The 16,108-nt window shown below is 45.2% G+C and overlaps 1 protein-coding gene and 1 pseudogene across 1 annotated transcript; one reads left to right on the top strand and one right to left on the bottom strand.

Annotated features, from left to right (window-relative positions):
• The first annotated feature begins 1,307 nt into the window (after positions 1 to 1,307).
• Positions 1,308 to 15,027, top strand: Trmo (tRNA methyltransferase O). Its single transcript, XM_057790647.1, has 5 exons — positions 1,308 to 1,547; positions 2,829 to 3,003; positions 4,250 to 4,407; positions 6,911 to 7,543; positions 11,565 to 15,027. The coding sequence occupies exons 1-5, from the start codon at positions 1,472 to 1,474 to the stop codon at positions 11,822 to 11,824; spliced, it is 1,302 nt and encodes a 433-aa protein (XP_057646630.1). The 5' UTR covers positions 1,308 to 1,471; the 3' UTR covers positions 11,825 to 15,027.
• Positions 15,028 to 15,486: 459 nt separating this feature from the next.
• LOC130888295 (small nucleolar RNA U3) lies at positions 15,487 to 15,676 on the bottom strand (annotated as a pseudogene).
• Positions 15,677 to 16,108: the final 432 nt, after the last annotated feature.

Below are 16,108 nucleotides of genomic sequence, written 5' to 3' on the forward strand. Positions count from 1 at the left end.
TGAGGTTGTTTTTAAAGGCAGATTCCTAGGTCTAGTGTCTCCAAGTTTACTTTGAGTTTCAGTAGTTGGCACAGTTGGTAATTACACACTTTTGGTATGATTAGCAAGTGACTAGCATGTCTTTCTGGAGGACAAATACCTTCCACTGTTCAGTTTGACTCTCGTATTAATAGCGCCGACTAGTGGTAACTGCAGCTTTTATTCGGTTCATTTTTAAAAGCGTGCAGATGTTGCCCGAAGGTACTCAAACTTGTTTCTCCAGCTAGACTGGACCAGTGTCTCCTAAAAGAAAAAAGCCTTTCGTAAATTTCATGTACAAGACTCTTGATAGCGGACACAGTATCAGTTTTAACTTTAAAAAGAAAAAAACCCACAATTTCCTCAAAAATCCACAATTTCCTCTTAAATACCTGCCTCCTAATACTGGTTATTTCCCACTCGTGACTTGCTAGTCTGTGACAATGAACTTAGAAGAAATAGCTTTTCATAGTTAAGCCTTTAGTCTGCGGACTTGCTTATTTTTAATATTTTACGTTACAGGTAATAGGTGGATTCTCGCTGCCCCCTCCCCCCCCCCAAGATTTTGAAATTCCAGAAACACAATCATGTACGCAAAGAAAGAGTTTGGCTAAAAGACTCTTACAAGTGGTTAAAGCGCCGGCAATTGGTACAGAGACAACTGGATGTTGCATGAGATTAAAATACAATTCTTGCCGGTCCCAGCTTTTCAATGTGTGTTCTGGCTCTTTACCCTCATTTTGGTTCTGGCGGTTTGGAGCTCACGAAACGTCCCCATGTATTAACTCCTAGCCTAGGTTGGCTGAATAATATGCAGCACTCTTGATTTATTTGGGCTTCTTTCTCGACAAATAGTTATTACTGAAAAAGTGAAGCAGGGCGGCAAATATAACCCACAGCCCACAGCCAAACAGAATTTTATATATTTAACCTCAGCGGGTAAAGGAACCCGCTAACACTGACGAGCCGAATTTGATCACCGGAGCCACGCGGTGAAAGGAGAGAAGCGCCTCCTGCACTGTCATCTGACTTCCACATGCTCCCACGCACACATAAATGTAATAAAAAGAAAAGAAAAAAGAAAAATAAGCTCCCAAACTTCAGTTCTTTAGCTGTGCGGTCATATATTTTTACACATTTCCCTTTAAAACGCTGGGTCATTTTTTAGTCATGGAGGACGCTTATGATTTAAAAGTATCTTTGCGTGTTCATCTTTGTCCATGTGTACCATCTTCGGAGGGCACACTGCATGCCGCATAATGGATAGAAGGTGGGCCTCCCGCACCGCTTCTCTGCGACCACCGCAGCCCTCCACGCGGAAACTGGGCCGCCATTGACGGCGTTCTCCAAGACCCGGCACCAAGCGACAACTGCGCAGGCGCCCAAGCCCACAGGGCGGAAGCGGAAGCGGAAAGCTGCGTACGGCGTGTGGACGATTCAGCGGCCTGCAGCCATGCGCGGCTTGGCGGAGCGGGGTTCCTGCACCCCAGCGGCCCCGTGCGGGTGCACTCAGCCGGCCTTGGAGACAGGTAAATTATAGAGACTCGTAGGCGCCGCCGCCGGCTTCCTCGCCGAGAAGAACGCGAACTACCTGACGGGCCTTCTTGTCTTTGCCGCCAAAGTGAGGGTCACGTGGCCCCACGATCACGTGACTTGCCAAGGCCAACGAGAGTGACGTAGCACGTTCTTGGTACACGGGGGTGTGGTTTGGCCTTAGTCCCAGCACAGTATATGTGGGGCGGCCATGTGTTTTCTGGTCCTTTTTCTTTAGGGAGCTAAAGAGAGCTAGGATGTGTGTGGCTGATGCTGTCATTTGGTCCCAGTTTCTTCGTCTTTAATCCTATTACACAGGAACATGGATGAGAATTTAGCAACAATAAAAGAAAATAAAAAAACAAACCCAAACAAACAGCAGTACCTGAAAATACTCTTGGAAGAAACTTGGAAGTCGTCAGAAATATACATAATATAGGTGGACAGAGAAAGCCAGTCTAGGAAGCTAATTTTCAGTGTGGTGTCTGCTTTTACAGAATTAGGAGTATTGTTTAGGCTCAAAAGTACATATGATAAGATCATATTCTGAAAGGAAACAGATAAAGATCGGATTGCAGCTCCTGAAGGCAGTCCGCGGGCATGCAAGCAGAGATGCAAGTAGCACTGTAGTTGGTGTGGCTGCTGGGCGTGTTATGCTTCTTCCATATATATTGCATATAATCTTTGCTATGTATAAGTAATAGAGTTTTGTGAGAGACAGTCCCAGACTTAATAGCCTTCCTGGTTGTGCTAAAAAAATAGATTTAATGCAAATTAGGTAAAAATGGAGATCTTTTCAAAGAACATACAAAGAAGTAATTATAACTATAAATTGTAATTTATACCTCAATATATAATCAACACATTTGTTATGTTAGTGTAATTTATGTAACTACACATAAAAATTGAGGTGGGTATGCTGGTGCACAGCTGTTTTCCTAGCAGCTGGGAGATGGGACTGATGCTGGAGGTTCATGAGTTCGAGGCTGGCCTGAGCTACTTAGCAGGACTCTGTATTTAAACATTTTTTTTTAAAGATTTATTTATTTATTATCTGTACAGTATTCTACCTGCAGCACCAGAAGAAGGCCCCAGATCTCATTACAGATGGTTGAGAGCCACCATGTGGTTGCTGGGAATTGAACTCAGGATCTTTGGAAGAGCAGTCAGTGCTCTTAACCTCTGAGCCATCTCTCCAGCCCTTAAACATGTTTTTAATAGTTGTATTTGTACCTAGATTTTTCTTTTGAGTGATCTTATCCAATTTTCTTCCATAGGAAATCTTTTAACTGAGCCAATAGGCTACTTGGAGTCATGTTTCTTGGCCAAGAATGGTACTCCAAGGCAGCCGTCCATTTGCAGCTACTCCAGAGCCTGTTTGAAGATCAGAAAGAGCATCTTTAATAATCCTGAGCATTCCTTGATGGGCCTGGAACAGTTTTCTCATGTTTGGTAAGTTGTTTAAGAAGTGGTGGTTTGGGCTCTGAGAAAGCACAGTCATTTGAAGGCGACTTTGGTATCTTCCATCTCTATCCCCCTAATCTGTATGATTATAGATTATGTATGGATTCCCATACTCAATTTCTGCTTTTGGTTGTTTGCATATCTGGGTACCTTTAGGAATCTGGGATTCACTGAAGGAACATGTTTTAACTACAGCTTGTTCTAATTATGATGGCTTCCTTGTGTTAAACTGAAGCCGTAGATCTTCTAGATTCTGCCCATGGGTCCTTATGCTGGTCTCTACAATAAGAATCAACCAAACTGTGACTTGTGGTCCCCTCTTTATTTGTGTACATCCGCTTATGGATCACAGCTGTGCCTGTGTGTAACCTGATCTGAAGCTGCATGTCTCTGGCGTGCCTATTGGTTTATGTATTATGTGTGGCTACCACTGTGAAACTCTGCTCTGGTAGCAGAATAATTGAAACTATGACTGATTGGCCTCAAATCCTAAAATATTTGCCACCTGACCTTTCACAGAATAAGTTTGTGGGCCCTGTTGTAGGCCCTTGAAGAGTTCAGTTTACCCTCCCTAGAAGGCAGAAAGCCATAAGAGTTTGGATTCTACTTGCTCTCATTAGGAGTTCTGTTTCTACCCATGTTTACCTTGCCCGAGAGGGAAATGCGGTGTTAGGTTTTTAGTTCATCCTCTTAATTATCACTGAGGCTCGGTGTTAGCTGTTTTGTGGTCCCTGTATAAATTGCATGCTCTTGTTCCTGGCTTTGAGTTCTGTGTTGAGTTCTTTACTTGATCTTTTATATAAGAATGATATATATTATAAATAATCACCTAACCCACTGTATAGCAAAGATGTATAGCAAACGTATTTCCTGTTCTGTTTAGAAAGGCCTTGTCAGGTTGAATGTTTCTGAGCTTTGATTTCTTCTCCCTCAGCGTGAGGGCTAAATTATGCTTCCTAGGATTGTTACGGTACAAAGTGGCTATGAAAATGTTAGCATACTACATGGCAAACAGCAGGCCCTGCGAAGTGGCGTTCCTTTGGCCATGTGCGAGTCTGTTAAGTTCTTGCTGTATGCTGGTCGTTGTGTGGAGATGACTCTCTTCCCACCGGGATGGAGGGAGGACTCATTTCCCATGATTGAGAAACTGAATAAAAACTGTTCCCTTCTCAAATCATTATACTAAAATAATTTGTCCTCTTTTTAAACAAGTGGCTTGGTTTGTTTTCAATAGGATTTTGTTTGTTTTTCACAAAAATGGCCATTTGAACTACAAGGCAAAAGTACAGCCGCCTAGGTTGAATGGGGCAAAGACTGGAGTGTTCTCCACAAGGAGCCCACATCGCCCTAATGCAATAGGACTGACGCTGGCCAAGCTGGAGAAGGTGGAAGGTAACTTACTTACTGTACTCTACTAATGCTGGCTGCTGGGCGAGGCGGGAGGTTGCTCACGCGCTGCTACTTTGCCCTTTCCTGTCATACTCCTAAAAGTCTCTTAAAATCAGCTTAAATTCACTGTTAGCTGCTGTTCGTGCCAACACTGTGGCATCACTTTTGAGAGCCCTTGGTTGCCTAAGAATGTAGGATGATTGAAAGGGTGTCAACATTAGAAACACTACAAAACCAGCTCTTAGAAGGTGCTCAGAGCTTGTTTTTATCATTCTGCTATGAAAAACCAGTGCTACTTTTTAAAACTCATAACTTTTGTAATCATTAGATTAGTAATAACATTTTTTAAGACCTGGGATGTAGGAAATACAAGATGATTCAAGTTTACTGACTGTTTCCAGTTGTGATGCATAGTGCCCAGTTGTTCATGCGTTTCTGGAAAGCAGGAGAAGAGTGGTGTCATTTTTCTGTAGCCTGAAGGAAAGAGACATTTGGGCTACAGTACAGGCCATCACTGTGTTAGTGGCCTGGGATGTTACATTACAGGCTTTAGCACTGTCAGACTATAGAAGTGCCACTGTAGAGTATGGGATTGGTTTTAACCCTGTTCCTGTATAACCTAGTCAGACATTTTCAGAGATCTTCTGGTTTCCGTTTTGTTGTGTTATTGTTTTTAATACAGGGTCTCTTGTACCCAGGTTGACCTTGAAATCCATATAGAGCTGAAGATGACCTTGAACTTCCTATCTCCTGCCTCTGCCTTCTGAGAGCTGTGGTTACACTCAGTTTACGCGGTGCTGGGGTTGAGCCCGAGCTTTGTGCATAGTAGGCGAGCACTCTACCGATTGAGTTCCACTCAAGATCTGAGAGCTTCTCCCTCTCGAATAACGGGCCGAGTTGTGTTAAAGGGTGGAAGATGACAGCGTGTGGATAGGAATAGGGAGTCCATTCCACGCGCATCTTGATGGTTTGCTCCTGCAGTGGGTGGAAGCGTGGGGCCTGCCTCTCTGACCCCACAGAGCTTTTGTTGCTGAGGATCTTATACAGCAGATTTTCAGTTTCTGCAGGACACTGGACTAAATGGTTGAGAGGCTATTTTGTTCTTTTTGGTACCTGAACTCAACTGAATTGTGCTCAATAGTTTGGTAGGGTTTCCAGCAAATTCAGTTGCTTATCCACCTGGTTTTCTTAAGATGGCTTACCAAATTGGACAACAGCACTAGACCATTTTCTGTTCATTCATGCAAACTGCTTGTCTTGGTTATTTTCCTATTGCTCTGGTAAGACACCATGACCAAGACAACTTATAAAAGAAAGTGTTTATTCAGGGCTTACAGTTTAGAAGATTGGAGTCCATGACCATCGTGGTGGGGAGCCGCCACCACCACCTGGCTATCTGGGTCTCCTTGCAATGTGTTTTTCTTTAAGTCAGAGTCAATGTGAACACATGCTGTGTTTTGGTTCTCATTCATCAGTGTTCCAGGAGTCAGGATAGGAGACTCTGTACCAGCAGCAGGAAGTGGACAACAGCTCTCCAAGTGGGACAGCCAGAGACCTGTGTTAATATTTAGTTATAGGGTCTTGTGTCCTGCTGACTGTATTGAGTCTTCATGGATACCTTTCTAGTTTTGTATAACAAAACGATCCAAAGTGCATCTGCTTAGGCAGCATACTTTGATGATGTGTTTAAAACACTGCTGTTTTTCCAGGAGTCAGTAGGATGGGCTTATCTTTGCTGGTCCTCTGCACTGAAGTTGTTACAGAGTTTATTTCCTCGTAGGTAGGATTGAGGGCCCAGCTTTGTGCCAGTGTTGTCTGCAGGCTGCCCACATTGCTAGGGCATCTTATAGCTGTTTGGCACTAGGCCTTCCCAGCATGCTTGTGCACTGCACCAGGGTGCAGGGAGAATTGGTCAGGTTGAGTCTGTGGCCAGCAAGGACTCCTTTATGGAAGGCATTATTGAAGGGTACCAGAACTCTTTTGCTATGTTCTTTGACTTATATTAAGTTGAACTCAGAAAAGAAGGGGTTACACAGGACATGAGCACCAAGTTGGGGAGCATGTCAGACCTCCTAAAGTCTCCTCATCACAGTGGAAATACACATTGTTGGTCTTGTGAGATGCTGAGGATTGGCCTGTGTCTAGAAGTGATACAAAGATGAGTGAACCCCAACATGTGTTCCAGGGGCCTGCTCACTGTCAAGGTGCAGAGGCGTCGGTAAGTCATTGCCATTCTGTAGGAAAAGGCTTGAGTGGAGGTTTATACACTTAGGCCTCTGTGAGACCCAGAGGAAAGAGCCAGGAAGGTTTGTAAGTGATGTGTTCTGTATGAGCCTTGAGGAGTTGGAGTTTGGCAGGTGAAGACGTGGGTTTCCAGGCAGAACAGTGTAAGTGGGCTCAATGAGGTGCAAGGGGGTATTTGGAGAGAGAAGGGATTATCCTGCCTTCCATTTGCCTGCACCGCTGTCCACTGTAAACACCTAAGAGGACCTTTATCCTCCTTCAGGTGGCTCTGTATTCCTGTCTGGAATCGACATGATCCATGGCACACCCGTTCTAGACATAAAGCCCTACATTGCTGACTATGACACACCACAGAACTTGGAGCCTCTGGATGTGCAGTGTAACCACCATAAGCCTAGGGCCGCATCCCAGTCTGACGGCACAGCTGACAGTTGTGACCAGCGGCTGCTCCCAGGGTGTGAGAACACATTGCACTGCCATAGTGCTGAGGAGAAACTGAAATGCTTTGAAGACAGGACCCCAGAAGACACCTCCCAGAAGCCCACAGATGGCACAGAAACACGGCACGCTTTGCCTGGGGACAGAGAGAGAACGGTGGGTGTGGTACTGGAATCAAGCAGAAGTGCCGGTGTGGATGTGGCTGAAGAGCAGCGTGGCCCACAGGATCTGAAGAACTTTCTGGACAGCGGCACAGATAGGTCAAGAAACATAGACCGTGCCGTGGTCCTTCAGGGTAACAATGCAGAGACACGGTGGGCTGCCTTCCATGCCAGGACAGCTGACAGAGCGCCCTGCAGTGTCGTCCCTGCCTGGGTGAAGGAGGCCCCTGCAGCCTCGTTACAAGTCCGGTTTACTCCTCATGCGGAGATGGACCTGAGGAAGCTCAGTTCAGGAGGTAAGCCAGGGTTCCTGGTATCTCCCAGGCCTGAGTGAGAGATGAACAGCCTTCATTTCGTATCAGTTCTTACTGTGTTGGGGATCAGGTCCTGTGCATGTTAGCTACAGACTCAATAAAAGGATGAGCTTTTTTTTTTTTTAGTGGAATCTAGACAGGATTATAACTTGGGAAAGCAGTTATATATATGGAATATTTGTCAACGTGACAGGGTCTTTTATATATTTATTTTTATATTCATTGGTGTTTTGCCAGCACGTATGTCTGTGTGAGGGTATCAGGTCCCCCTAGAACTGGAGTTACAGATAGTTGTGAGTCATCATCTGGGTGCTGGGAATGAACCTCGGTCCTCTGGAAGAACAGTCAGTGCTCTTAACCACTGAACCATCTCTCCAGCCCCCACTCCTTTTTAAATATATATATATATATATATATATTCCCCCCACTCTTTGGTTTTTCGAGACAGGGTTTCTCTGTAGCTTTAGAACCTGACCCGGAACTCACTCTGTAGACCAGACTGGCCTCAAACTCAGAGATTTATCTGCCTCTGCCTCCCAAGTGCTGGGATTAAAGGCGTACACCACTGCTGCCCAGCTTTTTAAATAGTTTTATTTATGTATATGGTACTCTATCTGCATATACACCTGCATGCCAGAAGAGGGCATCAGATTCCCATTATAGATGGCCACGAGCCATCATGTGGTTGCTGGACATTGAATTTAGGACCTCTGGAGCTGTTAATGCTCTTAACTTCCGAGCCATCTTTCCAGTCCCGGTGACAGGGTTTTTAAGGAGCAGGACATAAACTTTGGGCATCACATGGCACTTTCTGTTGGACAATTGTTCTTTAGTTTTCAGTGCAGGTGCTCAGAAGGCATCTGTGGAGAGTGGCTGCTGCCTCAGGAGACGCCCATGACTTGTGGCCCTTACCTTTCATTTATCTATTTAATATTTCTTTTTTTTTAAAAATATTTATTTATTTATTATATATACAATATTCTGTCTGTGTGTACACCTGCAGGCCAGAAGAGGGCACCAGACCCCATTACAGATGGTTGTGAGCCACCATGTGGTTGCTGGGAATTGAACTCAGGACCTTTGGAAGAGCAGGCAATGCTCTTAACCTCTGAGCCATCTCTCCAGCCCTTAATATTTCTTTTAATCACATACATGCATATGTGTCTGTCTTGTGGGTATGTGTTCACATAGGTGCTGGAGGAGACCAGGGGAGGACTTTGGATTTCCTGGAGCTGGAGTTATAGGCATTTCTGAGCTGCCCAACATGGGTAGTAAAAACCAAATTCACTTCCTTTGTATGAGCAGGAAGTGCTCTTAAGCACTGAGCCATCTTCCCTGCTCTGCTTTTTTTTTTTTTTTTTTTTTAACTCTTTTCTAATAGCATTCAGATGGTGGATTGTGTTTGGTTTATACTTGGATACACTCAATTTCTTACTTGCTTTTCTATCTGGCCAAAGCGGTTTCTGTTTTCTTCTGTCATGCGAAAACCCTCCTGCCATAGTATTTTTCCCCCATAGGATATACACTTCCTACCAAAGGAAGGCCACAGGGCTCTGTTTGGAACCCATTTAACACATGGTTCTTAGCATGTGTTGTTTGTTTTCCCTAGTCTATAGCAGATGGAGAGTGAAGGAAGTGGGTGCCTGTTAAGAGGTGGAGATGAGGATGCTAGCAAGAGGTAGCTGGTTTCCAAGGAGATGACAGGTGTCCAAAGGGCTGAGAACTATTCTTGTGTTACTTTTCTTTTCTTTTTCTTTTTTTTTTTTTTTTTTTTTGCTTTTTCAAGACAGGGTTTCTCTGTGGTTTTGGAGCCTGTCCTGGAACTAGCTCTTGTAGACCAGGCTGGTCTCGAACTCACAGAGATCCGCCTGCCTCTGCCTCCCAAGTGCTGGGATTAAAGCGTGCGCCACCACCGCCTGGCATGTGTTACTTTTCTTTTCTCTCTCTCTCTTTCTCTTTTTTTGTTTTGTTTGTTTGTTTTTCAAGACAGGGTTTCTCTGTGTAACAGTCCTGGCTGTCCTGGAACTCTATTGTAGACCAGGCTGGCCTCGAACTCACAGAGATCCACCTGTCTCTGCCTCCCGAGTGCTGGGACTAAAGACATGCACCACCACTGCCCAGCTTGTGTTACTTTTCAGTAACTAGCCAGCATGGCCATGGGAAGAGGGAAATGTGCTTGTTTACTGAGCGTCTCCAGCACTGTTCTGGCCTGTGGGGTAAACATCAGTGAGGAAAGGGGCTCAGAAAATCCACAGAGTTTGCATTCTAATGGGTGGAAAGACACCGGAAGTCAGCACACTGCTGTGCAAAGCACACAGAAGCATACACCGTTGGAAGGTAATGGTGGCCTGGGGCATGACTAAGAGAGGGCAGTGCTGAGGGCTGCATTTGGAAATAGATGGCTGGGGAGGTCTCACTGAGGGGACACAATGAGAGCTGACATGAAGGAAATGGAGTGAGTTCACTTGACCAGAGGAAGGAAAACAGCCTCCGGAGAGCCAGTGCTCGGCCCCAAGAGGGAAGGTGTGTGGCTCCTGAGAGGTCATTAGCACAGTGAACTGAGGAGGGTCCCAGAGGCTACAGCAAGGGCATGAGGCCACATGGGTTCTATATGCCACTTAAAAAAACATTGGCAGTGGTGGCACATGCCTTTAGTCCTAGCAGTCTGGAGGCAGACAGAGGCAGGTGGATCTCTGTGAATTCAAGGCTAGCCTGGTCGATAGAGTGAGCTCCAAGATAGCCAGGGCTGTTACACAGAGAAACCCTGTCTCAAACAAACAAGCATACCAAATGAAAACAAACAAAACAAAACAAAAAAGCATTTGGCCAGGCATGGTGGCACACATCTTTTATCCTAGCTCTTGGGAGGCAGAGGCAGGTGGATCTCTGTAAATTTGAGGCCAGCCTGATCTATATAGTGAGTTCCAAGCAAGCCAGGGCTACACAGAGAGACTCTGTCTCAAAAAGTCAAATGTGTTGCACCTGTGCACACCATAGTGCCTTTGTGGACTTCAGAGGAACTTGCAGGAGTCAGGTCTTTTTTCCACCACTGGGTGTAGAACTGAGGTTGTCAGGCTTGGAAACAAACACCTTTACTCACCGAGCCTTCTCATCAGTTCCTTAAAATGCACACATACACATATGTAATTTACTTATTTTACTTTATGCATATGATTGTTTTGCCTGCATGGGTGTGTGTGCTTGTTGCCTGAGGTCAGAACAGGGTGTTCTATCTCCTGGACTTGTCACCCACCATATGGGTGCTGGGAAGTGAATCTGAGTCCTCTGCACAAGTTCTCTTCACTGCTAAGCCTTCTCCAGCCCCCCCCTTATATACTTTATTTTTGTTAAAGAATTTATGCCCGTAGGAGGTTTTGTCCCTTGGAAGAGTGAGTATCTGTTTACCTGAAACACATGACTGGGTCTCTGTGAGGGTGCTGAGCTTCTAATGGGCTTTGTCCTTTGCCTTTTGCAGTTTTGTCCTGGACTCTCCATCTACTAGGCATTGCTTCTAGCAGTGGGGTTTGGATGCCTAGTTTTTCTGCCCTTCCTCCTTCCCTCTTTCCCTCTGTACTGAATGGCTTGGTGTTTACTATCTAGATCAGGCTAACTTTAAACTCACAGAGATCTACCTGCCTCTGCCTCTCAAGTGCTGGGATTAAAGATGTCTGGGGTGGGTGGTGGGGCGCTTTGAGGACACAGAATGCTACTTGTTTCCTTGACAGTGTCTCTTCCACTGGAAAAGTGACGAGAGTTAGTTATCGATTGAACCTGGAGAGAATGGTAGTTAGTGGGCAGAAATGAGAGCTTGCCTCTCCTGGTTTGGAGACTTGTGGAGAATACACCCTGAGTATTTTGTTCAGTAGGAGAGAAATTTTGGAGGTGCAAGTCTCTGAAGTGAATGTTTTCAGACCCTGTTCCTTTTATGTGACATGCAGAGCTACCACATTTCATGCTGAAACTCGCTATCTCTGGGTTTGACCTTGTGTGTTTGTCGTTGCAGATGCGGGTCAGATGTCATTTAAATACTTCCAGTCTGCAGAGGAAGCCAGGCGTGCCATCGAGGCCGTGCTGTCGGCAGACCCCCGGTCTGTGTACCGGCGGAAGCTCTGCCAGGACCGCCTTTTCTTCTTCACTGTTGACATAGCTCATGTCACCTGCTGGTTTGGCCAGGGCTTTGCCGAGGTTCTGCAGATTAAACTGGCTTCTGAGCCTGTTGAGATGACTGACCCTGAGGAGTCCTTGGTGGCCCTGGGGTCTTGAGCCCCATTGTGTATTTAGACGGCCTAGTTGACCTGTGGGTGTAGCTGCTTTTGTCCTCTTACTGCTTCAGTTGGTGCCTTTTACAATATTTATTTCAAGGAAATTGTTGTTTGATTTTGGTTTTGGTTTTGATTTTTCAAGACTATTTTCTGTGTAGCCCTGGATGTCCTGGAACTCCAGGATAGACCAGGCTGACCTCAAACTCACAAAGATCCACCTGCCTCTGCCTCCAGTGTGTGCCCTCATGCTTGGTGAAGAAAACGTGTGTTCATCAACGTCCCTGAGAGCTGTAAAACACAGTGTCCCCACCATGTGCTGTGCTCCAGTGCCGCAGACTCCCAAAGCCTGGAAACTCTCATTACTAGTGCTTGACACAGAGAACATTCTCCTTTATTTTATTGGTTTTTCAAGATAGGGTTTCTCTGTTAACTCTGACTGTCCTGGAACCATGCTCTCTAGACCAGGCTGGCCTTGAACTCAGATTCACCAGCCTGTGCCTCCTGAGGGCTGGAATTAAAGATGCACGCCTTACCGCCCGTTGACAGAGAACACTGATGGGTTTCCACGTCACAGCTGATCCATTCATCAGTTCACACTGACTTTCCCCACTCAAGAGCCTGTTGTAAATCACACTGAGTTATAATGTCTTAGGTGACCATAGCAATCTTTATGGATTAAATTGCTGCTTTGGAAGGACTTTGTTACACACACATGCAAATAACAAATCTGAGCTCCTTCAATATCCCGAGTCAGAAAGGAAAACTACCCCCTCCCCCACCTCAAAGTGGCTACTGGTTTGTCTCTGACTCTGCTAAGAAGCCATGACTCAGCTTTTGGTGATTACCATGAGCTGAACAAAATGTGGGGCAGAGTTCAAGGCACACACTCACATAGCCCAGGCTGTCCTGGAACTCTGATCCTCTTGCCGCGGTCCCCTGGTCTCTGATGTGTTTCGTGTCACAAGTCATGGGTTGTGGAGGAAGTAGACACCCGTGCCGGAGTGGATACAGTTTGATAAACTAACACTGCACAGTTCTGTGCCGCTCAGGAAGCAATTACAGGGGTGTGTGGCTTGTAGGTGATTTTAATGAGGCGCTCTGAGATAACTGAAGATTTATGATCGGTGTAGCCAAATTAGACTCCTGTCAACTTGGTACTCTTTCCTAATCACAGCTACAGATCTCAGAGCTGATTGATCATGGTTTGGAACCAGCCCATGGCCTGTGGGAACTTGTGCAGCCATTGGCAGGTGCCATCCCACTCCTGAGCTGTCTGCTGGGTAGCTGTCGTTCCCTTTGACACTGCTTACAGTGTTTTCTGACAGGATCTTAAATTTGATTTTTCTAAAGCTTTTTTTTTCTTCTGAAATACAGACTAAGAAGTTGTGAAAATAACTCAGAGGTTTCTTCTAGCCTTTCTGATCTTCCAGTGGAAACATCTAAAAGTATAGTATTATAGTGAAGTGCTTGGCATTGGTAGGGCCTATCTTGTAGTCTGCTTCTGATGCCTCTTTGTGTGTGTTTGTGTGGGTGTATGTTGTGTGGATATGTGCACATGTATGTGGAGTCCAAAAATGGTATCCACATTAAAAAAAATATTACTATGATAAAACCCAGGGCTGCACAGAGAAACCCTGTCTTGAAAACACAAAAACACCAAACCCCAAAAAACAACAAACAAAAAATAGCAATAAACCCCTCCTTCTTAGAAACTCAAAACAAAAGTCCCTCGCAGATAAATAAAAACAAACCAGATCTAATGTCTCTACAATTTAATGAACTTCTGTACAGTTAGAGTTAGCATTTGGAGTGGAATCTGTGGTATTTCTTTTTATTGATTTTTATTGAGCTCTACATTTTTCTCTGCTCCCCTCCCTGCCTCTCCCTTCCCCCTTTTAACCCTCCCCCAAGGTCCCCATGCTCCCAATTTATTCAGGAGATCTTGTCTTTTTCTACTTCCCATATAGATTAGGTCTAGGTAAATCTCTCTTAGTGTCCTCATTGTTGTCTAGGTTTTCTGGGATTGTGGTTTGTAGGCTGGTTTTCTTTGCTTTATGTTTAAAAACCACCTATGAATGAGTACATGTGATAATTGTCTTTCTGTGTCTGGGTTACCTCACTCAAAATAATGTTTTCTAGCTCCATCCATTTTCCTGTAAAATTTAAGCTGTTTTTTTTTTTTTTCTGCTGTGCAGTACTCCGTTGTGTAAATGTACCACATTTTCTTTATCCATTCTTCGGTCGAGGGGCATTTAGGTTGTTTCCAGGTTCTGGCTATGACAAACAAAGCTGCTATGAACATAATTGAGCACATGTCCTTGTGGCACGGTTGAGCATCCTTTGGATATATACTCAAAAGTGGTATTACTGGGTCTTGAGGAAGGTTGTTTCCTAATTTTCTGAGAAATCACCACACTGACATTCAAAGGGGCTGTACCAGCCTGCATTACCACCAGCAATGCAGAAGTGTTCCCTTTCCTCACAACCTCTCCAGAAGCTGTGGAATTTCACATTAAGCTTACACTTTCAGTACTGAATATATTTTTTCTTTCTTTTTTCTTTTTTTTTAAACATCGTCTCACTGTCTTGGAACTCACTGTGTAGACTAGATTGGCCTTGAGCTCCTACAGATACCTGTCCAGCTCCCCCCACCCCAGATAGGGTTTCCTCTGTGTAACAGCCTTGGCTGTCCTAGAACTCGCTTTGCAGGCTGACCTCAAACTCACCTGCCTCCAAGTGCTGGGATCAAAGGCATGCACCACCACTGCCTGGCTTGAATATATTTTATACTCTTATCCACCACCCAAATAAAAGATCTGTGACAGAACAAATACTCTTAACCACTGAGCTCTCTCCCCAGCCTGTTTCTCTCTTTTAAAATGAAGATACTTTTATTTAGCATGTATGCAGTGTTCTGCCTGCATGTGATGTGTCCCTGCAGGCCAGAAGGGGGCACCAGATCTCATTAAATGGCTGTGAGCCACCATGTGGTTGCTGGAAACTGAACTCAAGACCTCTGGAAGAAGCAGTCAGTGCTCTTAACCTCTGAGCCATCTCTCCAGCCCCCAAGAGTTTTGTACATATTTTGATCATGTTTATCCCTCCTCCAATTCTCAGGTCCACCCCTGCCTACTCATCCAACCCCACCCAACTTTGTTTCTTTTTTTAAAAAACCCATCAAGACCAGTTTGTGCTTCCTGATAATTGTGGGTGTGTGTTCTTCACTATGACCTGGTTGACTCTCAGGGAATACAGTCTTACACAAAACTGCCTCTTCCTCTCCTAGCACCTAACAGTTGCTCTCCCAGCACCTAGCTCCATGGCTAGGGATAGGATTCGGTGCTAACTCTCATCTCCATGCTGGGATGGTGCCTGGAGCTTGCACAAGTCTCGTGTGTGCTGTCAAAACGCTGAGTTCATTTGTGCTGCAGCTGCCCTGCTGTCTAGAAGATAAATCTTGTCATCCTCATCCTAGCTCCCAGGCTCTTTACATCCCCTCTTTTGTAAGGGTCCATGAACTTTGGGAGGGTTGGTGTGCTACAGATGTTCGTTCCTCTTGGGCTGAGCCCTCTATAATCTCTTACACTCTGTACCCCGGCATATAGAAGGCCGAGAGCAGCACTGGTCTCGTCTGTGGCTACAAGCATAAGCACCTTTTCTTCCTCTACCCAGACTGCATTCTCTCCGTCTCCCAAAGGAGAATGATCAACGGAAGATGAGGAGGTGCAACAGAGCAGCACCTAGAGCCTCTGCCTTCACACTCAGGAGGTAACGCTGTGTCTTGTCCTTGTGGTCTTGAGTGCTCTGCCCAATCAGAGAGACTGCTCTAGTGACAGGAATGACCTAGTGACTATAGAAAGGATACCTCAAAGAATAGTCTTACAGACTTAAATATTCAGAAGGCATTTTGACAGCACAACCATTTAGCAAAACAGTAGTGTATGTTCCAATGGCCTGGGACCTCCCTAGCCATGGCTTTTGACTAGGCTTTAGAGTATTCGACATTATTGTTTTTAAGAATGACACCTAGGGCCAGTGAGACGCCTCGGCAGGTAGGGTCCTGACCACTTGAGCTTGGCCTGTAGGACCCATGGGCTAGGAGGAGAGAAAAAAACAAAATAAATAAATAGATTGTGTGCGGGGGAGCTAGCTTGCAGCCTGTCCGCAGACTACTGTGGCCCAAAGCCAACTCTCTTTTATACATTTTTTTAATTCACTTTGTGTGTGTGTGTTTGTGTGTGTGTGTGTATACACGTACCTGTGCAGAGCCGTACCTGCGGAGGTA

This window comes from Chionomys nivalis, chromosome 16 (genome assembly GCF_950005125.1).
Source record: "Chionomys nivalis chromosome 16, mChiNiv1.1, whole genome shotgun sequence".
Classification (NCBI taxonomy): Eukaryota; Metazoa; Chordata; class Mammalia; order Rodentia; family Cricetidae; genus Chionomys; species Chionomys nivalis.

Bases quoted from the DNA above. Each gene is read 5' to 3' on its own strand.
- Trmo (XM_057790647.1), top strand. From the start codon at position 1,472: ATGCGCGGCTTGGCGGAGCGGGGTTCCTGCACCCCAGCGGCCCCGTGC. The intron at 1,548-2,828 runs GTAAATTATAGA...TTTCTTCCATAG, and splicing joins TCAGCCGGCCTTGGAGACAG to GAAATCTTTTAACTGAGCCA. The intron at 7,544-11,564 runs GTAAGCCAGGGT...TTGTCGTTGCAG, and splicing joins GAGGAAGCTCAGTTCAGGAG to ATGCGGGTCAGATGTCATTT.